Source organism: Rhinopithecus roxellana, chromosome 6 (assembly GCF_007565055.1).
Source record: "Rhinopithecus roxellana isolate Shanxi Qingling chromosome 6, ASM756505v1, whole genome shotgun sequence".
Taxonomy (NCBI): Eukaryota; Metazoa; Chordata; class Mammalia; order Primates; family Cercopithecidae; genus Rhinopithecus; species Rhinopithecus roxellana.
The window spans coordinates 72,662,812-72,686,926 of NC_044554.1; the positions used below are offsets into that span (position 1 = coordinate 72,662,812).

Genomic DNA, 24,115 nt, shown 5'->3' on the forward strand with positions numbered 1-24,115 from the left:
TTACCTGGGATTGACAGTGATAAATGCTATTACGTTTTCATATTCAAAGCTTATAAAATTATCCCAAGTCTCATATACAAAATCTAGGGATATTTTCATACCATTCATTTTTGGGGCCCAAGACTAAGAATTAAGATGCTTTGCTTACTGTTCATCAAAATGAACAATCTTGTTTAAAAAAAAAAAAAATCACCAGGATATAATTTGCTTTGCATTAATTTACCTTGACATACATGGCAAAATAAAGGGTAATAAATGAAAAGCAGTTCCATAAAATGATTTATCTTAATGAATAAAAGAAGATAAATGGAAGTCATCTATTAACAGACTCAATTTAAGACTCTAGAAAACTTAAAAACAACTCTAACACTTTTTAAAGACTTGACCCCTTCAAAGTATGGCACTATAAAATGAAAACTGCACATCTCCCCACCTCTGCAAGGTTCATTTTAAGCCGTTATATCCTGCCTTTAACAGAGAGAGGCCTGGCTGAGGTGTCAAGTAGACCAAGCACCCAGTAAAGGGGTAGGGCTACTGTACCAATAAAACTTACTTGCTCTTTCGACCACTCCGTGAGTCGGCTGCTGATGAACTGGCATTCTGTGTTAATGTTGTCATAAGTGCCGAAGATGATGAATAGCCAACTGTTTCCCTGGCCATTGAAAATTCTTTTCCCAGCTGAAAGTCATTATTCTTAAATGCTTCATAACTGGCTTTTAAACTTGATGTTCTTCGTCCCTCCTTCATCTTAAATAGACATTCATTGACAGCATCAATATATGTAAATATGTAGATTTTCTTTTTCAAGTGTTACAAATTATAGTTTCATTTTGGTTTATCAAATATTAATTTACATTGTTTAAACTATTATTTTCATCACTGGCCTTTAAGTGTGTGTGTGTGTGTGTGTGTGTGTGTGTGTGTGTGTGTTTTTGAGGTGGAGTTTCAATCTGTCACTTAGGCTGGAGTCTAGTGGCACAATTTTGGTTCACTGCAACCTCCACCTCTCAGGTTCAAGCAATTCTCCTGCATAGCCTCCCGAGTAGCTGGGATTACAGGCACCTACCACCCACCCAGCTAATTTTTTTGTATTTTTAGTAGAGATGGGGTTTCACCATGTTAACCAGGCTAGTTTTGAACTCCTGACCTCAAGTGATCCACCTGCCTCAGCCTCCCAAAGAGCTGGGATTACAGGTGTGAGTCACTGAGCCTGGCCTAACCTTTTTTATGAAAAGATTTAAAATAAGATTTTACAGTTAGAATATAAACTATGTGATGGGCGACTTCTTAATTTGGAATACAGACAAACTATACAGAAGTGAACAAACTCAAGACGACTTAAGTCCAAGGCTACATAGGAAGCCGTGGAACTGGCAGAAGGAACAAAGAACTATGCTAGCACGTGCTGTGGACTGCAGTCAAGAACATGGGTAACATGAGCAGTTATTGTGAGAAGGGTCTGCATATAATCTGCATGATAAACCTATTTTTTAGTTTTCATTATCAATCAGGTAATTCCTATGTATTATTTCATTAAATAAAATATCAGATACCATGAAACCATGACTTAAAAATGAAACTATACAATGTTAGAAAACTATTTGTTCACATCCAGTTATTTCTATTAGGTTTCCAATGATTCCGACAAAATGTAACATTTTGTCTCTAAACCCTTTACTTTTTACCTGAGCTGTTGCCTGAACTGCTTGAGCAGCTGCCATGGTAATTGCCCCTGCACCAGTTCCTGTAGATAACGAGCCAATGTTATAGGATCCCAGAGGTTGGGAGGAATTCACATTGTAGGCATTGTTAGAAGAGGCTGTGGAATTATTATTTCGACAACCTGTGTAGATGTAAAAAAGAAATAAAAATGGTTGCAGAGAACATAATGTTAGTGAGTCTAAATTACATTATTTCCCAACACAGACATAAAATCATTAAAATTTGTCATGTCACTTGTACATTAAGTCAACTGAATAATGTATCTTGTTTTCCTTTTTCTTCTTTCTCAATATGTATACTTTAACCAGGTAAAGAAACTGTACGATTCATTAATCCTGAAAGGTTTTATTTCTCCTTATTCCAACACAAACAAACAAAGCAATCATATTTAAGAAAATAAACTTACCTAGTGTATTTTCCTTAGAGGCATCTGATGTAAGGGTGGATAGAAGAGCTTCAGATTTAAACTTCTTTTCAGGAATATGATCTGTTGTCGTATGGTGAGAAGTTGGATTATATTTCCTTTCTAAATATAAATAAAGAATTCATGTGTTTTTAAACTTTAGAGAACTATGGACAAGGCATAATACTTATATCCAGCTATAACGTGAAACAGTATGATCTGGGTTCCTCATAAAATACAGAACATGATGTTTCCTCAGAAGGCAGGACAAGCAGAACTCTGTGTTACACGTTTATTAAGAGTAGACTTCTCCACCATTTAAAAAACTTCAGTAGCGGAGTACTAAAGATAACCCAAGATACACCATGGGCTCACATACAATGTGAGGGAAACTTTGTTTTCAAAACATCATCTACCACTTAGAATAGTTTTCAGTCAACTATCTTTTCCCACCAAATTGATGTGTCAAAAGAAGCACTGATACAGTCATTTTTTGACTGTATCAACTAGCCAGCAGTCATCTGACTAACAATTCATCCACTCACTGACTTACCAACCATTCAGACTTAATTATATGCCAAACATTAGGTTAAGCACTGGAGAAGCAAGGATGAAAAAGACAAAGGGCCTATTACAAAATAGTTTATTGTTTGGCTCAGTTGAAAAGCTCCCTCAGGAGAATGCTCAGTTGAAAAGTTCCCTAAGGAGAATCAGGTATGTGCATGAAGGGAATATATGCTATTAGAGTATATGCTTAGCTCCCTAAGGAGAATTAGATATGTGTATGAAGGGAATATATGCTATTAGAATATATGCTTAGCTCCCTAAGGAGAATCAGGTATGTGTATGAAGGGAATACATGTTATTAGAATATATGCTTAGCTCCCTAAGGAGAATCAAGTATGTATATGAAGGGAATATATGCTATTAGTACTATACATTCTCCCTCTACAAATTTAAGAGAAAACAGAATACTCATTTCCGAATCACCTATGCTCTCCTCAAGGAAAAAGATAAGTCTGCCAGTACTTGCAATAAAAAAAAAAAAGAAGGGATTTACTTCTCAATTCGTTGTGTAGAGTTAAAAAAAGAGAACATACAGGTGATAAGGTTTTCATTGTTTTTAAAACTTAGCTGCACTACACCAAACTTACTTTCCACTGGAGTATGTGAATGAGCATGGTGATTGTTCACTGGCTGTGAAGGAGTGTCTAATTCCAAAGATCCTAAAAGAAGAGAGGCACAGAGATACACCACCATTAAATGTCACTGCAGAACTTCACATGTCACTCAACTACAGGCAACGAGTTCCCTTACCCAGCAGAGGACTAGCAAGTTCTGAGGCATATGCCTGTATTATGTTAGCCAGACATGTTAGAGGATCATCACTGTCCATCCCACACTGAGTATATCCTCTCTCTAAACAATAAGTTATCCCTTTCCCAATATTTACCTTAAGTACAATATGGCTCAAGGAATACTTGTGTCTAATTAGGGAATTCACCACAGTGGGTGGCATATAAATGGATGAATGGACATTGTAATCTCATTACTGGTAAGAGTCAATCTAGTTTTACTGACTTGAAGACGTTTTAATGGGAGATTCTAAAGTTCTATGTGATGGGGGACATTACTATATGAAAAAAATTATTTGATCATTAAAATGACATTATGGTAATAAAGACTTCCTAAAAGAAGTTAGGGATTTTGTTTGTAAAAAGTGAGGAATAGAATCTGTAACACCAAGCTTTAAAATACCTCTAAATACATTTTTCTGGGTTTATTTTTGATCCCTTGAGATGAAATTATGGCAGGGCACAGGGTGGAGCAGTTTTTATAACTTGATCCAATTTTGTTTCATATGTCTGTGTCCTTAGAGAGGATGCTTTATTAACCTTCCTGCAGTACTGAATAGGCATGAATTATCAATACTCACAGCTATCATCAGCATTTTTTAAAAATCAAAGCAGCTACAGAATTTTTAATTTTGTCTCAAAATACTTATTATCCTTATACAGGGTTCCTCCAGAAGAAAAGTATCACAAATAAATAGATGATTATCTAAAGTGATGCATCTACTTTTCAACACAAAAATGCAACTATAGACACCAAGACAGATTTGTGATTGGCTTCCCTAGCTGACTTCTAGTGAGTATATAGAAAGATACATAGATTGGCACTGTAAAGAAACCTTTTATCTGTGTGTAGAAACAGGTATATATTCTTGCTGTTGAAATGCATCAAGAAAAAATATGTTTGAAAGTTTTAATTAAATTCTAGCAGAAATTAGCCATAATACTAACTTGGTTCAATTAACATCCAGTGAGTGCCTACTCTACACCAAGTACCACACTAACTGCTTTTATGTACATTACCTATTTAGGTTGGAAGAAATGCTAAATCAGTTAAGGAAACAGTGTTCACGCTTCCATTTTTGGGAAGACACACCAAAGAAGTGACAGGGGTAAGTTATAGCAGGGGATCAAATAGAGCCTTGCAAAGAAATATTAAAATGGTTTCTTGCTGATAAGGGAAAGAGGGAAACACTTCTTTAAGAAAAAGAGGTAGTGTTATGAAACCAATGGAATCTTTTTCAGTATATGTAGTTAAGGAAAAGCCATAAAATAATTCTTAAGAAACTAACAACCTTCCTCAAAGCTTAAGTGTATAAAGAGGCAGAGTAAAGTCAATACACTTAATGCAAGATGGTTAATTTGTCTCCCGATGGTTACGTTTCTTTAAATTTGTTCTTATCACTCAACTTACTAATATATGTGGATATAAAATGATTTAATATGTTATTTCATAAAGAGTGAGTGGATGATATCCTATATTATCTCTCTCAGAATCCATGACCCAAACATTTCCAACTGCTAGGGTCCAAGCTATCTGACCTGGATGCCACCATCCACTGAAGGGCAGGTTTCAAAAGCCTCTGTGAGACAAGGTCTTCTCAGTGATTTGCACATGTACTGTCCAATATTGATGGAAAACTGTAAATTTTACTTACGCCTCTCTAATATTTCTGTAATTCCAGCATTATCAGCTTCCAGCTCCATTTTAAACTTAGCCAGTTCCTGATCCAGCTTTCTCAAGTGTCGATCTACCTGTTTCAAAGAAGATCAAAGATAACCACCAAAATTTGGGACACTGTTAAAGTGTCAGTTTAATGAGGAAACCTAAATCTTTGTTTCTTTTAGTGAATCTGCTTAGTATCCTTGAGCAAGTCAATTAACCTATGCCTCAGAGGTTTGTAATCTATAAAATGAGGTGCTAGGCTAAAGAATCTCCGAAGTCTCCTTTAATAAATTTTAAGTTCTAAGACCCAGACTCTCAACTTGTTAGGAAATGTTGTATACTCCATTTTCAGAAGTGAGGACATGAAAATTAAAGCAAAACTGATCAGGGATTAGAGAATGGGAGGAGGGGATGGTGGAGGCTGGTCACTTTTCATAATATACCCTGTGATTACTCAGAGCCTAATCTCCTCCTACTTATAAGGCCATCATCCACACTGTCACTGTCACACCATAAAAGCTATTATTTAGAATGATGAAAGATCCTCAGTCTGCAAAGAAGTTCCTATATTCTATACATTTATTTCTCTAAGGCATGAGAGTGAATCATAATGCTTGTAAACACTTATGTGAAGAGGAGAAACAAAAGGGGTTGTTGGTCAGAAAACTCCATTCCTCAAAGGGCCTGGTTAAAATTATTTTATTTAAAATACAATTTCCCTAGTTAACGTGGCAAAATTTTATTTTGTCACTGAGAGATCTTTTGACTAATTTCAGAAAATTGTATGACACCTCAAGCTAACAAAAAAGTCTTAATGTATTTTTTAAGCTTAATATTAAATATTTTTAATACTTTTTCAAACTACTTTGAAATGAAACAAGAAAACACACAAATTCTTTGAAAAATATTCATGTCACATTATTGACAACATCCTTTTCCAAGTCTAGTTTCCCATTGGATTACTGCTAGAATTAGAAATAACTTTCTTACAGATATCAAAATGTGCCATGATACTGCATCAGGGCAACATTTTAAGTAAGGTTTAGAATTAAACCATCTATAACTAACATGAGGAAGAAGGGGAGAAAGGTAGCAAAACACAATGTGCATGGGTTAGATGCCTATGAAGAGCAGGTAATGTGCTTGGCGATGATCAGCCCTCAAGCTGATCTTTTGAGGTTATTACTGTCTCTATAGGTGAAGAAATTAAGGCTCAGAGGGGTTACTTAAGTAATATGCCCAAAGTCATACAGCTAATGCATTACAGAAACCAAATTTAACTTTATTTGTAACGAATTGTGCTTTGCCATTTACCTGACATTGACCTCTGAACTTTCTGCGTGCAGAAAACAACTGTTTTTATTTTTTGAAAAACATTATTCAGAATAATATAACTCAAGTACAAAAACTAGTAATATTGTCCTATTATTTGCATTTTATATATTAACAACAATCATTAGGGTGTTGGTTTGTGGTTTTTCAATAATTGAAAGCCAGTTTTCCTTCTACCCTTACACACACATTACTTTCAGAGTTCTAGAATATTTAAAAACCTATATCATCACATATTATGGATCCTTGCTCCTATTCAAAGAATCTGCAGGTAATTTAGCATCCTTTAAGGAACCTCCCTTCCGATAATAGTGTGAACACAGACGTCTGTTATTTGAGCATACCTCTTTCATTGTCAAAATTTAATCTCAAGGGAAATCAGAAAAAATATTCATATTTAGGTTCCAAGACCACTAATGCAATGAAAACACTCCACTGCTTTTTGTACCTACAATTGTACTAATAATAAATATTGAGCTATTATGTGCTTGGTGCTGGATTAAATGAAGGATATATGAAGAATGGAAGAGAATTGTTGCCTTCATAGGAATTAGAATTTAGCTGACAAATCAAGATTTACATATGATTTTTAATATAATAAGGTATAAAAACATAGTCTAGATGTCACAAATAAGCAATAGTTCAAAAAGAGTCAAAAGTTGTACATAAAAAAATAACACTGGTAGACACAAAGGAGGTATGAATTAGACAGTAAAGATGGATTGAATTCAAATAGAGGGAAAAAAGGAATCACAATAAAAAATGTATAGAGACAGAAAGACAAACAATATGCTTAGATAAAAACAAAGTATGATGTAGCATGTAATATGTATATAAAGCACAGTGAGCAAGAACGTTAGGTTGAGGGGGTAGTGTTAGGGTGAGATAAAGACCTTTCTTTTTCATACCATATACATTACCCTAACTCACTTCACCTTTGCATTTAAGGATTGTTTCATTTTATTAAATATATTGATAAAGTTCACTACATATGAAAATGTGAAAAATAATGACGAGACTTTCAATACTAGATAGCTCAGAAAAGGCACTAGAACCTAAAGGGTTAATAACTCTAAAAACCAAATTCATAGTTAAAATAAAAAAAGACAGAAAAGCCTTAACCACTTGTGGTAGGCAGCTTTAAAAGACGGTTTCCAGTCATTCTCACTTCCTCATATGTAAAAGAGATTATGAACTGATTAATATTATAAGCAATTATTAGGCAATGAGAATTATTTTTCTTCTATTTATCACTGCTGTACTAAATCAAATTAGAAGTCAGAAAGTACCACTGACCACAAGAATTAACTTAAGCTATAAAGCACTAGGATATTTAAACAATATTAAACAGCAATAATAAGAGCTGTGAACTTGCCTCAAATCCATCATGTGCATTCCCTCAACCTACATGATTCTGAACGGTTAAAGCACCTCTTATAGCTGATCACCATGTTGTCCCCACAGGCATCAAGCAGAGCAAGGACCTAACTTACCTCACCCTTCCACAAACATCTGCTTTCATAAGACTGATTTACTTTATAAATAAAGTAAAAAGTTATTTACCTAACTTACCTCACCCTTCCACAAACATCTGCTTTCATAAGACTGATTTACTATAGTAAAAATCTCCCAGTTGAGAGATTTTCCATTAGCTACAGATTCCTAACACAGGGCTAACCACAGAGTCTAATTATTTATTTTTTTCCCAGTTAATGTCAACAAGTGCTATAAACAAAGTTTCCTTGCCCTATAACCCCAAATCATATTCTATAACCCCAAATCATAACAGCTTTAAGTTTAAACTCCTATAATTTTTCTAGCCTCTTTAAAGACAAAGGATATTCTAGCAACATTACTTGTTAACATACTCATGATCACAGCAAATTTAAGTCATACTTGGCCCCTCTGCACAAAACAAACAACAAATCCTTCATCCTATATTTGCATAGAGCTGTAATCTTTGACTCTTTCTTTTTTTGACTCTCTGGTTTTCCAATATTCAAATTTTAAAGTGTATCACTAATGGACCCAAACACAACTAAATACAGCTTTTTCAAAGTCTCTACATGATCTACTGCTTCCAATACAATCAATTTACAAAATTTAGATTTCTAGCTTGCCCTTTCGAAATAGGCAATCAAGTCTGTTCCATTCTAAGTTGCAATCGACAGCAGTAAGTTAAATTTCTATCCATGAAAGGGTCTGGTAATAGCGAGTAAGGAGGGTAAATTGGGGAAGAAAAAGAAACCATGATGGCAAAGTATTTCTCAGATGATAGGTCATGAAAATGATTCTTTATATCTCTAAATTACATTTAAACTAGATGAAAATGTGACCTATCGTTTATGCTGAAACAAATACTTGAGAGGCTTTAGCATACAACTTTGTCTAATCATCTTCCTGAAAGTCAATAAAGACAGGACAGAAATCAAAAGGTCAAACTCACATAATATATTTCCTTAATTAGAGTATCAGATGAAAACTCTCAAATTTATAGGTAAAATGTGCATCTGAAATACAATCATCTCAGGAACAGGCCAGGATATAAAAAAAGAAGCCAGTTCAAGGGTATTGAGCACTGCAAGAGACTGCTAAAATCATTCAAGCATCAACTAAAAGCTCAAATTTTATCAGGGTATGTATAAATCAACTTTATTAGGTATTGCAATCTAATACATCCTTATGACAGTGACAACTGGCTGAGAAACACAAATAAGTGTTTAATGACTATTTATGAGTATCAGGTTTCTGGAAGAAAATTATTTTAACAGGATAGATTTTGTGTGTGTTAGTCAAATTTCACTAAAATGGCTACTAAAATAAACTGTCAGTTAGTTTTACCGGACCCCTAAAACAAATTTCTTCATTTGTTGATAATATGTAGTTTGGTTTATTCCTTAATAAATGAGATGACCAGTGCAGTGATGGTCATAGGAAAAAAAAAAAAAAAGTTTACTACTGGTTTAAAAGTAAATAAAATATTTCAATGAAAAAAATACAATGCAATGCAATGCCATATAAAACAATGAGGGATAAAATCAAACACAATTACATACTATGGTGACATACCATAAATTCTGTAAAAGTAATACATGCTTATTTAAAATTCCTATAATATAATGTTTAAGCAAAGGCAATACATACACAAAATCTCCTTTAAGGTCTATACTCCATGCCTCTGTTTAAAGTCCTTCACTGGCTTCCCACTGCTTTAGACTAAGAATCACTCTCCTCCTAGATTGGCTTGCAAGGCCCCCATACCTTAGTTCCTGCCTGCTTCCTCTTCATGCTGCTCCTTTCCCATTACAGACCACAGACCAACCACCCCGGCCTCTCTCTTGGTTCAACATGCAAAGTCTTTTCCACTCCAGACTTTGCACTTGGTATACCACGTGCCTGAAACATTATACCCTTAGCTTTTCCAACAGGTGGTTCTTTCTCATTTTCCAAGTACCACCGCAAATGTCATTTCCTTAGACTACATTCTTAACAGCCTTCACCAGTTATTCACTTTTCTCTCCCTTTCTCCCCCTTCCTCTCCCTTTCTCCCCCTTCCTCTCTCCTTTCCACAATGTTTATTTCCTCCTGTGTACTTATCAAAATCTAAAATAGTCTTTATTTAATAGTCTGCCAGGCTGGGTGCGGTGGCTCACACCTGTAATCCCAGCACTTTGGGAAGCTGAGGTGGGCGGATCACCTGAGGTCAGGAGTTCGAGACAGCCTGGCCAACATGGTGAAATGCCACCTCTACTAAAAACACAAAAATAGCTGGGTGTGGTGGTGCATGCCTGTAATCCCAGCTACTGGCTGTGGCATGAGAATCACTTGAACCCGGGAGGCGGAGGTTGCAGTGAGCTGAGATCACGCCATTGCACTCCAGCCTGGGCAGAAAGAGTGAAACGCTGTCTCAAAAAACAAACAAACAAACAAACAAACAAACAAAATACATTTTGCCTCAGCATTGTCTGTGTCATTATTGCCCACCTACTACCTGTGACTGCTCACAGCTGGAGTTCTATAAACACTTGCTGAATGAATGAAAGTCATACTCTTCCACGTCATACTCTCCCACTATATATAGTTGTACAAATACAAGTATACCACTGTTTTTTGGGTAAAATATCTCAGAACAGAATTTACTGTAGTTTTACATTTACATTATGTCCCATCCACTCCCCTCTAAAGCAGACTAGTAGTCTCAGTTCTCAAATGTTATATTTTATAGGAATGTCATTCCTATCATTTATCAAGTTACATTTGGATGTTTACTTTTGTTATTTCAGGGAGAATAACTAATTTGACAGGGTAACTCCATTTAGTGACATCCCAATTGAACAAGTCAGTAATTCCCTTATATCTGACTCTAATTACATGTAAGGGTAATAATGTAAATTTCTTTCCCTCAGGCATAAAGTACCCAAATATTACAAGACATTGTGTTGATATGTGCTACACAAAGCACAAGTTTTCCAGGAAGGTACATAATTGTTTTTGACATTTTGGTAATTATTTATTCATAAGTGATGTTAGTATTTTACTTATATTTGTAGTAACGAATTAGTAAGTTTTCCTCTTAAACATATTTCATTTAAAAACTTACTTAGCACTGCAGGTATTGTAAAAATCGTGAAGGCATGAAAGAGATGACTAAGGTTTGGAAGACACTGGATTAGATTACCTTGAAAACCTTTGTCCTTCTCTTCGCTGTTCACTTAATCTACTATGTCAGCCTCTCGGGGTACAGAATGTCCAAAAACCTTACCTACCCTCAGACCCTTTGGTCAGGTGAGCTAGTTATTTTTTATTTTATTAAAAAAAAAAAATTGGCCAGGTGTGGTGGCTCACACCTGTAATCCCAGCACTTTGGGAGGCCGAGGTGGGTGGATCACCTGAGGTCAGGAGTTTGAGACCAGCCTGACCAACATGGTGAAACCCTGTCTCTACTAAATATACAAAAATTAGCTGGGGATGGCAGTGTACGCCTGTAATCCTAGCTCCTTGGGAGGATGAGGGAAGAGAATTGCTTGAACTTGAGAGGCGGAGGTTGTAGTGAGCTGAGATTGCGCCATTGGACTCCAGCCTGGGCACAAGCGCAAAAGGCCATCTCAAAAAAAAAAAAAAAAAAAAAAAAAAAAAGATTTTTTTTTAGGGAACATGTTAACTGGAGGCCCAATATTTTCATTAATTTCAATAGTAATGTTCACTTCACTGTTTAATAAATCTGTTTTTTCATTAAAGGGGGGGCTCTTTCAAAACAAACACATTAAAAATAGGAAGGAAAAACTATTATAAAGTTGAATATATTTTTAGTTAAAATGCTCAAAACATACATATTACTTATTACTATAAGTTTTTATTGCAAAAAATATTCCTTTTACTGAACGCTCATCTGCAAATCCTGTTTAACAAGAACTTTCAAAATGAACTTATATATCAGAAAAGGAAACCTATCCACATTGAAGACAGTAACAAAATTCTGAGAGCAATTTAGTAAGAGGGAAACCAAAAAGATTGGAGCAAAGAAAAGGATCATAAGATGGGGTGTTTTGTCGCTCAAAGTGATTCTATAAAGGAAACTAATCTCACCTGAATTATATATTACTTCTCGAAGTCACGCCTTGAAAAGAAGTAGCTATTGCATACTGCAGTCTGTCCTAGTCTGTCCATCAAAACTGAACCAATCTCAGCATACTCTAGTACCCTGGAGAAACTGCTTCCTAACAAAAATACATCTCCACCAACAATAACAGCATTAAACTCTCTCACCAAGACTCCTAACTTAGGGGTCATATTAGTGCTTTTTCTTTTCTATTAACATATTCAGGTGATTTTTGCTCAACAAATATTTACTGAAGAATAGCTATGTTAGGTTCTGAAGACACTAAAATAAAAACACACAGTTCCTAACATTTATACTAGGGAAGACAAACACAAAAGCAAAGGTAAATGTATAATTACAATGTTATTTGATCAATAATAACATCACATGCGCAAGACTGATTTGGAGGCTGACATGTCTGAGGATAGGGTAAAGCACAAACTGCTAATTATCTGCATAGTTTCTATTCTCCCCTTCTTTCTGACAGAACTTCACATATCTGGGGTAATCATGTAGCTAGAGGGAGCCAATAAGATATAAGATGGCAGTAAGTAAGATTTTCAGGAAGACTCCTTCAAAGAGCTGACTAAACTACAAAATGTGCCCTTCTGAGTAATCCTCTACTGCAACTCTTCTTCCTGCCCAGAATGGATGGTAGAACAGATTAGAAGCAGCCTGGGACAGTGATCGCATTGGGGTGGCCATACAAACCCTGGTCTGCCTCCTCCAACAGGTATTTTATATGAGGGAAAAATAAATGCATTTGTAAAAACCACTCTTACATGCCTTTCCTGTCATAAGCTGTCAAATATCTTCTCCTAGATATAAATGATACGAATATCAAGGTTATCAAGACTATGTTAATAAAGAGGCATGTGTAGGATTATGAAGGATAGGGAAAAGGTTACCAAGCAAACAGGAAAAAGAAAGTCATCCCAGTCAGGAAGAGTCATTCAGACACAGTATGTTCACCATGGTCGGGCACATGGATGGTGGTGAGGGACAGAGGACAACAAAGAGATGCAGTTAGAGATCTGGCAGAAACCAAATCAAGAACTTTCTACATGGCATGATCAAACAAGTCAGTAGCAAAATGCTTAAGAATTTCAGGCTGGGTGCAATGGCCCACACCTGTGATCCCAGCACTTTGGGAGGCCAAAGCCTCCCACTTGAGCCCAGGAGTTAAAGACCAACCCTGAGGGCAACACAGGGAGCCCTCATCGCTACAAAAAATACAAAAACTAGCCAGGCATAGCAGCAAGTGTCTGTAGTACCAGCACCTGGGAGGCTTGAGCCTGGGGGGTGGAGGTTGCAGTGACCTGAGATTGTGCCACTACACTCCAGCCTGGCTAACAGAGCAAGGCTCTGCCTTGAAAAAAAAAAAAAGAAAAGAAAAAGAAAAAAAAAATTAACAAGGAGACAGCATGCTTAAATGTGTATTTTAGGAAAACAGTGATAAATCAAAGGCAGAAAAACCATTAAGAAAAGCTATTATAGTTGCTTGGGTGAGAGATGAAGAGTACTTGAGGGGATAGACACTAGAAAATGACATAAGGGAATTTTCCAGGGTGAATGACAATGTTCTATATCTTGATTGGGGTACTGGTCTGTCAAAATGTCAATTGTACACTTAGGACATGTACATATATTATCTATAATTACATTTCTTTTTTAAGTACTTGAACTACAGCAATGGTGAAGAAAGGACAATTAGAGGTAATTATAAAGTAAAATGAACAACACATGGTGATTAAGTGTGAGGAAGTTAGTGACAAGGAGTATAGGGTGACTTTCAGTGCCCTAATCTGAATGACTACAAGGTCAGTGCTTCATCTGAGATTTAGAAACAAAAAGTTGGTGGTGGGGCAGGGAAGGGTAGTTAGAGAAGAAAAAGGAGATGCTTTGAGTTTTAAATTTCAAAACACTGAGTTCTAGGGTCTGGGAATATTCAGATAAGATTAAAAGACTCAAAGAAACAGCTTGGGCTTGGATTAATTAAGGAATAATTAACGTGTAATTGTTAACACTAACAGAACACATGGAATGGTAATAGAGGAGTGTTTCTCAACTTGGGTGGTGTGCAAAGGTTGGGGATAAAACTGGCATTTGAAAGAACAGGTCTTTAGTGTGTGGAATTTGGTCTTCCTGGCCCTCTTGGCAGGTAGAAGAGGGGAAGAGAGTCACCTTCATGTAAGAACCATTTGAAGAGTAAGAAACCACGTAGGTCAAGGATAGAACCCTGAGGAACACCATCATTATAGGCTGAATCCAAGAAGGAGACTAAGAAAGGACACAAAGGTGGGAGCATCCAGAGCAGGCAGTCACATGGTAATACATGATCAAGAATGGCAAGACAAAATGAATGGCAATAAGCATTAAATTTACCAATACTGTCAATTAAAAAGAACTGAAGCTGTCTGATGAATTTAGCAATAAAGAATTTACGAAATGAAATTAGAGGGTTGGTAAATAGAACCCCAAATGCCATAAATTTAGGAATAAATCAAAAGTAAGGGAGTGTCCAAGAGTTTGAATGAGAAACTACAGACTACACTGGCTAAAGCAGAGTCATGGTCACCACAGGATTTATATTAGATTGTCTGGGTTCTTTTTAAATATGAGGAAGACCTGAGCATGTTACTACGCTATGGTACAGAAGCTAATAGAAAGAAAAGAGGCTAAAGATTAAAAAGAGAAGGCATAAGTGATGAAGCAAAAATGCAGCAAGTAAAAACATGCCCTAAGGCAGCAGCAATGTGGAAGGTACCTATAAGAAAAGAGATCAAGAGTTCAACCAGTCTCTTGACTGAACAGGAAAGGGTTGATAAAATAGGAAGAAATGAAATGTAGACGCAAGAAGTATCAGAGGTAGGGCAGTTCCAAGTGATGATCAGGTTCAGTCTGTGGCAACTGAAGTGGATTAGTCTTTACAAAAGCCAAAGAAGTAGATGACTAGGTAGTATAAGATGATTTCAACAGAGAACTGTGAACCAGGTGCCAGTTTTTCAATCTGAGACTCACCTAGAAGCCATTAAATTATAGTGATAAAAGGTAGAGGGTAACTGAGATGATTATCACTAAGTCTGAAAGAGAAGGGATTTTTTATATTAAGGATATAATGTTCACCTGAAATAGGATTAAAGTATTTAAAAAGAAAGGCAGGGAGGGAGAAAGGGAAAAAGAAAAAAACTAAAAAGGAAGAGGGTAGAGCAAAGGAGGGGGCAGAAAAGGAGGGGTGGGGGCAGAAAAGAAGACAAAAAGAAGCCTCAGAGATACTAGGGGAGTGAGAGACAGCGGCTTCAGCTTGGCAGAGTTGAAAGGGAAGCAGTGGCTTCAGGAAACTAGAAAATTCCAGTTTAGGAAATGAGCTGGACTGAGTTCTCAAAGAAGGAGCAAATCCTACTATCTGCCAAACTAATAGCATTATATGTATTTTAATGCAAACCCTCCAGTAAGGTATAAATTAATATTTTTTTTTACAGCAGGAAACTGAGGTTCAAGATTAAATAACTTTTCCAAAGTCATGGTGTCAAATGGCTGAGCTAGGGTTTGAACTCACATCTGTATGGATCCATTATGGACGCCTGCTTTCTGTTACATTTCTTATGTTTTATTAAATTTACTACCTTGCCTTTATAACTTTACTCTCTAACCTTGGTAATCTATCCCTTCTCAATTAATTTCTGAATTTGTACTTTCCTTCTGTTTATGTCATTATCTCTGAGTGAAATGCTTTCCCCTCAATACAATACCTAATTCAGCACCTCGACTTTCTAAACAAACTCTGTTCAAAACTCTTCCTATACCCTCTAAGAAATCAATAAGTAACTCTGCATGACTTACTTCAATGTTTTTTAGCAGACACCCCTTAATATTCAACTGTGTTAATGTTTATTACATGTTTCTGTATAGGTTCTCCATTTTAGTTTGCAGGTATGTCTGCCTCACTACAGTAGTTTACAGACACCTTGAGGACAAGAGCCATTTCTAGTATTTACTGTTTTTTTTTTTCTTTTTTTTTTGAGACGGAGTCTTGCTCTGTCGCCCAGGCTGGAGTGCAGTGGCGCGATCTCCGCTCACTGCAAGCTCCGCCTCCTGGGTTCATGCCATTCTCCTGCCTCAGCCTCCCGAGTAGCTGAGACTACAGGCGCCCACCACCACGCCCAGCTAATTTTTTTGTATTTTTAGTAGAGACGGGGTTTCACCATGTTAGCCAGGATGGTTGCGATCTCCTGACCTCGTGATCCGCCCATCTCGGCCTCCCAAAGTGCTGGGATTACAGGTGTGAGCCACCGCACCCGGCCTAGTATTTACTTTTTATTCCTCTATTATACCCAGGTACAACTCCCTTTTTTCAGGCACAGAGTGGATGAACAGTGTGGTTTATAAGTAAGAGATGAATACACACACACACATATTTAAAAAGCATATATTTATATTTTTTCTAAATACACAAAATATCTTTAGTAAAGGTCTAACAAGCAGTAAACCAACAAAAGAATAAACAAAACAAAGAATAGAACCAAAGAGCTATATGAATTCAAAAGCAGGCAGTCTCTAAATAAGGACTGATACATACAGTCATTAAATATGAGGAAGAATGTTACTAAACAAATTAGTCTAGATTCAAATGTTAATGCCTTTTTCTAAGTTTATAGACATAATTAAAGACTGAAACAATGAAGAACTTTTTTTTGTCTTTATTCTACAGTAAATCAAGCTACAGCCTATTCTACCTATCTTTAGGCAGTGTCTTTTATGAAATTTTTTTCAGAATAACTGTATGAACAAAAGAGCCCAGGTTATTAGTGCCATTAAAATGTGTGTACTGCATAAAAACAACTAAACATTTTCCATGGCTCTACATGACACGTGTTCAAGGTTGGTACAAGCATTTACAATTCACACCACATGTGGTGTTCACCTTTTATCTTGTGTCTTGCTCACCAATGACATTTTATTTACCCGTACTTGTTCAGTAATAAATCTGTACCCAGGAAAGACAACATATGTATGAAATCTACACACTGAAGTTAGCCAAAAGTGAGCATGTGTTTTCTGCCTTAATTTACTTTAATGCAAAAACAGAAATGACTATTTCTTAAAGTATGTATTTTAAGAGAAGATGTTTCAAATGAAAAAGAACACCATAATTGCATCAATATGAGAAATAGTGAATATTCTATCTATCTTCTTGGTGTTTTCAATCTTTTAGAAGTGCTGCTGCAAAAAAAGAATCTTGTTTAAAGTTTGTCATCTTGTATTGCATAAAAAACTGACACAGCTGTTACATACTATCTATTAACATCACTCACATAAACACTGATTCAAATGATTCTTCTTCATTTTAATCAGACTACCAACAACTCTTGTCAAGGCAGTCTTCTCAGGTGTATTTTTACCACAGAAACAATCTCAAAACGATGTGTAAGGCAAGTAAACACACTACCTTAAGAAGACAAGGATTAGGAAAATAAAGTTAAACATTAATTCTTGTTTAAAAAATATCTAACATCAGAAACCACCTTACCGCAGTGTAGACTTGCTAAAATGTACAGTTCTCACAACATTGACTAACACTGTGGACTCTGACTTTTCCACAAAGAAACCATAAAATGGACACTGAAATGTCAAATTAGATGTCATCAAGAGAGCAATACTTCAGTTTTAGTTGCTTCTTCCTACTACATTTAAGCCAATACAATTTAAGACATAATCTATTATCCAAGTACTTATGACACAGTATGCACATTACTTTTACTTACCAAGTCATATATCTGGTTTGCCAACTGAACCTTCTCATCTGCATCTTCCAAAGCTTTATAGTAGTCCTGAATGAAAACATTTTCATTTCAAAAATAAATTAATCCTTTAAAAATATTCATATGCAGGACATATAACTGCATTTTCATTATCATACCTTGTTATCACAGTCATCCTACCTTAGTAATAAAAAACCTGTTAGAGGCCAGGAGTGGTGGCTCACGCCTGTAATCCCAACACTTTGGGAGGCCAAGGGGGACGGATGACTTGAGGTCAAGAGTTCAAGACCAGCCTGGCCAACATGGCAAAACCCCATCGTTACTAAAAATACAAAAATTAGCCGGGCATGGTGGTGGGCGCCTGTAATCCCAGCTACTCGGGAGGCTGAGGCAAAAGAATTGCTTGAACCCAGGAGTCAGAAGTTGCAGTGAGCTAAGATTGGGCCACTGCACTCTGGCCTGGACAACAGAGTGAGACTCTGTCTCAAAAAAACAAAAAACAAAACAAAACGAAAACCTGTTAGAAATAGGGTGGGATGGAAAAGGGTTAGAAATTATGCACAACGGCCAAGAGTAAAAGGGAGATGTTCAGAATTTCCAGAAAGGATATAATTAAAAGTAAATGCCATCGTAAGTCTAGAAAAAGTTATATGAGTTATTGAACAGTATTTAAAATAAAAAGTTAACTAAAATTGATCTAACTTGTAGAGTACATTTGAATTCCATTAAAAAAAATGTGTTAAAGTTCAGCTATTGAAAGGATTCTGATCTGCATTTCCCTATTTTCCAGTTGTTCTACAACTCCTAATTTAAAATAGGTATATATTTATACAACTCAATCTATATTTTAGATTTTGCCTCAACTTATTATTTTTTTTAAAAAAAAGAGGGGGAAAGAAGATGATACTATGAATTTCCATGGGGTACTAGACTTCTCAGGGTATATTCAAGGTGCACTCCACCAAAAATTTATTAGGTTAAAGAGATGATTAGTGACTTTGGGATGTGGATATATCATGTCTATACTCACAAATACATGTCCCTCCAGGTTTCTTCCAAGCTGGGACCACTTCTGTTATAGAGTATTGGTTTTTTTTTCCCCTAACAGAAATAATCTTCCCTCCATGTGGTAGAATAAATAACAACATTACTACTCAATCTGTAGTTTCCAAATTTCTTTCTTAATTGATCCCTTTTTTTTGATTTTTTTTTTTTTTTTGAGACTCTGTCACTCTGTTGCCCAGGCTGTAGTGCAGTGGCACAATCTAGGCTCACTGCAACCTCCACCTCCCGGGTTCAAGTGATTCTCCTGCCTCAGTCTCTCGAGTAGCTGGGATCACAGGCGCCTACCACCACGCCCAGCTAATTTTTGTATTTTTAGTAGAGACAGGGTTTCACCAGGTTGGCCAAGTTGGTCTCGAACTCCTGACTTTAGGTTATCCACCCGCCTCAGCTTCCCAAAGTGCTAGGATTATGGGTGTGAGGCATCACGTCCGGCCTCTTAGTTGATCCTTGAACAATTCTATGAACACTGGGTTTGGGAAGGCATTATTACTCAGAAATATCAAGATTTAATGTCACACAGCTAAATAGCAGAGTCATGACCAAACTCAAGTCTTTTAAGTTGTTCTTCAAATGTATCCATCCCTGAATGAACTCGATCATATTTGTAAAGCAAACTTTGAGATGTGAGTGTATACTCACTCAATTCTAGAAGAGAGCTATAACCACTATAAAACTAACAAAACCTCAAAGAATTCTATGTTTCCGGACCCATTCATGTGCAAATTTGGAGTTTTTAACTAAAAGGCTTTCTTAAGTTCCTTCTAACTTTTAAGATTTTGTTCTTCTGTGGGTCCACTAATTTAGGTACCTAGCAATATATAAAATATTCTTCAAGGTCTGCTGATATTTATTTATGCTAGTTTGTGGCCAAAACTGGAATACAGTACTCCCTCTCTGGAAATGACTCAACTTTAATTATACGCAACTAGAATAAAACAAATAGAAAAAAATGTAACTTTTAAATGGTCTGTCACTTTCTAATAGTCACTAATTATTGAAACAATATTTTTCATTACCAAAATGCTTTAATGACTAAAAATCGCTATCTACACTAAATTATTTACATTCTAAAGAGTCATTGATAATATTCCCTTATTTTGATATCCAGACCACTATTTAATTTTGAAATATCTTTTTCAGAGGGTCCCAGTATTTCTTGATAAATGATCCAAAGTGTCGCACATACTTTTTTGATGGATGCCATTTGTTCTTCTCTCCATTCAGGTTTATTTTTCTTTGCATTCATAAAGAATTCACTGACTCTTTGTTCTAGTTGATCCATTGCATCTATGACATAATAAAAAAATCACATTAAATGACCAAATTCATATACTACATATACATGGTTTGATTTAGGGAGGGAAAAAATCTGACAATATACACTCTTTCACTTCGCCAGTAACTTAAATATGTTATGCTTCGATTATGTAAATATATAAAGCCTCAATTACCTTCCTTTAAAAACTTACAATTTTCCTTATTGACAGATTATTTTTGTTTTTGTTATTTCAAAATTTTTTCCAATAGCCAAAGTAGAGTGAACAAAGTACATGGGCTCTATCCTATAATTTTTCAGCAATACAGCCTTGGGGTCAAAAGCTATAGGTATTAATCAGACATATGTACCAAAACACAATGAAAACACCATTAGATAATCCTCACATTTCTTTTAACAAGAAAACGTGATAAAAAGATTTGGTATATGGCATTAAACATCTCATCATGTCATATCCCAACTGAAAGTAGTAGGTACAATCATTTAAACGTTAATTCTAGGTAAGTTTTCCCCAAATTATGTGCCAAGACTAATCATCTCATTGGATGTCTGCTTAAAAAAGAGGAAAAATTAATAAAAAGGATTCTATTGTTACGTAAGTTGAGAAAAATCTTTTCATAGCATACTTCCTTTGGAGATTTTCAGTCCACAATAGCCTTTTAAAGACTCTGTAAAGTACTATGGTTAATTTTTAGTATCTTCCTTTGTTTAAATAAGCATTTCTGAATTTATTTGGCACACTGTTCTGTTAATCCATAATATCTATTAACTTCAGAAAATTCGTTACTGTAAAGAAATGCACGTTTAAAAACCCTGTAATATGTATACTGTAAGCCCAAATTATAAGATAATTTAAAATTTTAAATAATAAAATATAAAAAAAATTTAAAATAAGTTACCCTTTAATGCCTACTTTGTATCAGATACTATAAATTCTAATCCATCTGTAATATTTTAAATCCTTAGATGATTCTCTTTTTATAGACAATGAAAGCCCCACACAAGTGGTAATACAGTCAGAGTCAATGAGTAAATTAGTAAAGCCCTAAAACAAACTCAGATATGACATCCATGTCTATGCTCAGTCCTGCAGAAAATACTTCTTCAGCAAATCTTTAGCATTTCGACTACACTAAAATTAAAATGAATTTGTGAGATAGCTGGAGAACCACACACACAATTCATACTTCATACCACAATCCACTGAACAGAAGGTGGCTTCCATGCCACCAGTTTTTATTATGTGCCACCTGAAACTTACTGGAAAAATATACTCATAAACAAAGGGTATAGAAGTGGGTGTGTGGTCATGGGCAGAGAAGACGGGCCAGTGAAAAGGACAGGTTCTTAGCTGCAGCAAGTGGTCCCTAAGCCACCTATTTATAGTCCTTGCTCTACGAAAGAGCAAAGTTAATTTGTGGAAAAAGTCACAGAGACTACCAAGCTATCACTGAAAGAAAAATAAATGTTCACTAACTGCTAAAATTTTTAATACAGCACATAAGAAACTTTACAGTGAAATCTAATTTCTGTCACTCATTTTAACCAAGAAAATGACGATTCTGTTACAATTTAAAATGTATCTTATAATGTGTAACTAAGTTTTCAAAATTTGACATTCGCCAGGGTCTCTAAAGAGCTATATATAACCTGTGCTTCTATGCTCTCCTCCACTCTTGAAAAACTGAATAGGATGAACTTTAAAATAAGTATAAATGCTGAAATCTAAGTTCGATACGAAAGGGCTCAAGAAAACATCTCAACATTATGCTGACGTGCATTGAAACACAGGTAACTATCTCAATGACGGTAGAGAAATAATTTTTGCACGATCCCACATTCTAGAAAGGAATACACGTGTCCCAATGCCGCCTCCTCTTGCAAAAGCCAGAAAAAAGTAGCATGGGAGGGAAGGAAAAGGCGAGATTCAGGGCTGCCAGTTCTTTTTGACAACTCCTTATGCACTAGCGGAGTGAGCCAGAGGACAGTGAAAGAGCACTAGGCGCTAGCAGTGATGAAAAGCAAGTCTGGCACTGAACGCGCGCAGCCAACAGGAGTAGCAGACGCGCCGACTTACTCTGCACCTGCAGGTCCATCTCGCGCATTTCCGTGAAGCGGTCCCGCAGATCCATAGGAAGCTGCTCAATCACTGTCAAAGGGAGAGTCCGTCAGAGGGGCGGGACCAACGGCGAAATACGCGCTTACGTCACTGCGCGCGTGCGTCAGGGGGGTCGAGGGGGCCGGCAGCCCACAACGAGGCTGCCAGTTACCGTGAGAAAGAAACATCCCCCGCCGCCCCCTCCCTCCCGCCATCTCGCTGCCCGTCCACTCGCGCTCTTGCCCTCCCGCAGGTCCCACCGGCGGCCGCCGCCAGCGCCGCGCACTCACTTTCCAGATAGTCTTCTAGGTACAACATCGCGGCCCTTAGAGCTGAGGGAACAAAGGGGTCCAGGGGTTTATTTGTGTCACTCGCTGTCGCCGGAGTTTTGTCCCTTCCAATATGGCGCCTCCGCTAGCAGCACCCGCTCGACTCCGGCAAAAAAAAAAAAAAAGAGAAAAAAAAAAAAACCACTTTGGCGCCTGACGGCGCTTGCCTCACTGCCGCCCGGAGCTGCTATTGGTTGGTTAAAGGAATGACGTAACCCGGCCGGTGTTCGCCCCCGTGCCTTTGTGGGAAATGTAGTTTTCTTCCTCCTGAGCAAGGGTTGGCGCGCTGGCGGCTCCCGTCGTAGAAACTACCAATACCAGGCGCCATTGCGAACAGTGCGTAACAGAATCCGAAATGCGGTGCCTCTGTTTATTTGTTGATTTTTGCACAGAGAATGGCGGGAGTTGTGTGCGCCAGCATAACACAACTAGGAACAACTTTTCACCTGTTCTTTGCTGTGATTCCATGCCCCGGCGTTTGTGAGTCATGGGTTTCAAGAAGTGCCAGGCAAATAGCAAAGGTTCTAAACGCTAGAATAATCAGCAAAGTGCGGGGAATTTGGGTTACTTAAACTAGAACTCTCTGCTGGAATTTATCCTCATTATTCACTCCTAAAATATAAGAGAGACACCTGGTTGGCTTACATGTAATTTTAAAATAGTTTATACTGAGACTGTGGAGTGAATATGCATTTTCCAAATTAAAAGATGCACAAATAGTGTCAATAGCCACTTATATATTGTAGTTTGCCGTCCGTCTAATCGTCATTGTAATGTAATTGATCTATACATACAATCTGCACCCACAAGTAATAGTAGTAATCATCATCATCATCATAGTGAGCAGCCGTGAATTACGGATGGAGCCTTCATTTCGAATAGGCTGTAATAGCAGTAACTTTATGTTGAGTAAATAGTCCATATTCGAGGTTGGTTGTCTTGGGCGTTCTCTTTCTACTTTTTGACCTCTCCCAGCGCATGTTTTCCTGTGATATAGTTAGTACGCCCCTACTCAGTTTCTTTTTACATTGTTTTTATTAAAAACTCTTGCATTCAGTAAATACTAGGTATTGTTGTTTTCCTTTGTTCTTAACTCTTCGATTTTCTGGGGAAATTGTCATTAGTTCATTATTTATTTTTCATTTTCTATTTTTCAGATTGCAGTTGAAACTGTGTGTGTGTGTTCCCCGCTTTCCTTCTCCATTACGTACTCTTAAAAACTTGAGGTTTTCACTGATCTTAAGCAGGAAACTTTCCTGTCGTGAATGATGAATCATGATGAATCTCAACGGAACCTTACTTCGATCTTAATAAGAATTAGAATTTTTTAGTTTCTAGTTAATTTTTTCATTACTTGCATCTAAAATCAAGTACTTTCAATCTTTTTCTCCCTTCTTTTCCTCCTTTCTTCCTTTCCTCTTCCCCATCCTTCCTTCTTCTGGTTGCTTTTAAGATCTCTTTGACGTCTTTTTGCAGTTTTGCAGTGATCTAAGTCTAAATTTCTTCCTTAT

At 36.6% G+C, this 24,115-nt stretch overlaps 1 protein-coding gene across 3 annotated transcripts in view; it reads right to left on the reverse strand.

The window, feature by feature from the left end:
* Positions 1 to 22,743, reverse strand: part of ING3 (inhibitor of growth family member 3) — a 28,339-nt gene extending 5,596 nt beyond the window's left edge. Inside the window, exons 1-9 of one of the 3 annotated variants that reach the window (XM_010382298.1) lie at positions 22,566 to 22,743; positions 22,255 to 22,326; positions 20,088 to 20,188; positions 17,840 to 17,905; positions 5,136 to 5,232; positions 3,280 to 3,351; positions 2,129 to 2,248; positions 1,686 to 1,843; positions 554 to 747 (exon numbers count right to left, since the gene is read on the reverse strand). In XM_010382298.1, the coding sequence (XP_010380600.1) occupies positions 554 to 747; positions 1,686 to 1,843; positions 2,129 to 2,248; positions 3,280 to 3,351; positions 5,136 to 5,232; positions 17,840 to 17,905; positions 20,088 to 20,188; positions 22,255 to 22,326; positions 22,566 to 22,593 (908 nt within the window). In that variant the 5' untranslated portion in view covers positions 22,594 to 22,743. Of the gene's footprint in view, positions 1 to 553; positions 748 to 1,685; positions 1,844 to 2,128; positions 2,249 to 3,279; positions 3,352 to 5,135; positions 5,233 to 16,487; positions 17,298 to 17,839; positions 17,906 to 20,087; positions 20,189 to 22,254; positions 22,327 to 22,565 lie in introns of those variants that run through there. The other 2 variants (XR_004058079.1, XM_010382299.1) reach the window with 2 other exon arrangements.
* Between the last annotated feature and the right edge of the window lie 1,372 nt (positions 22,744 to 24,115).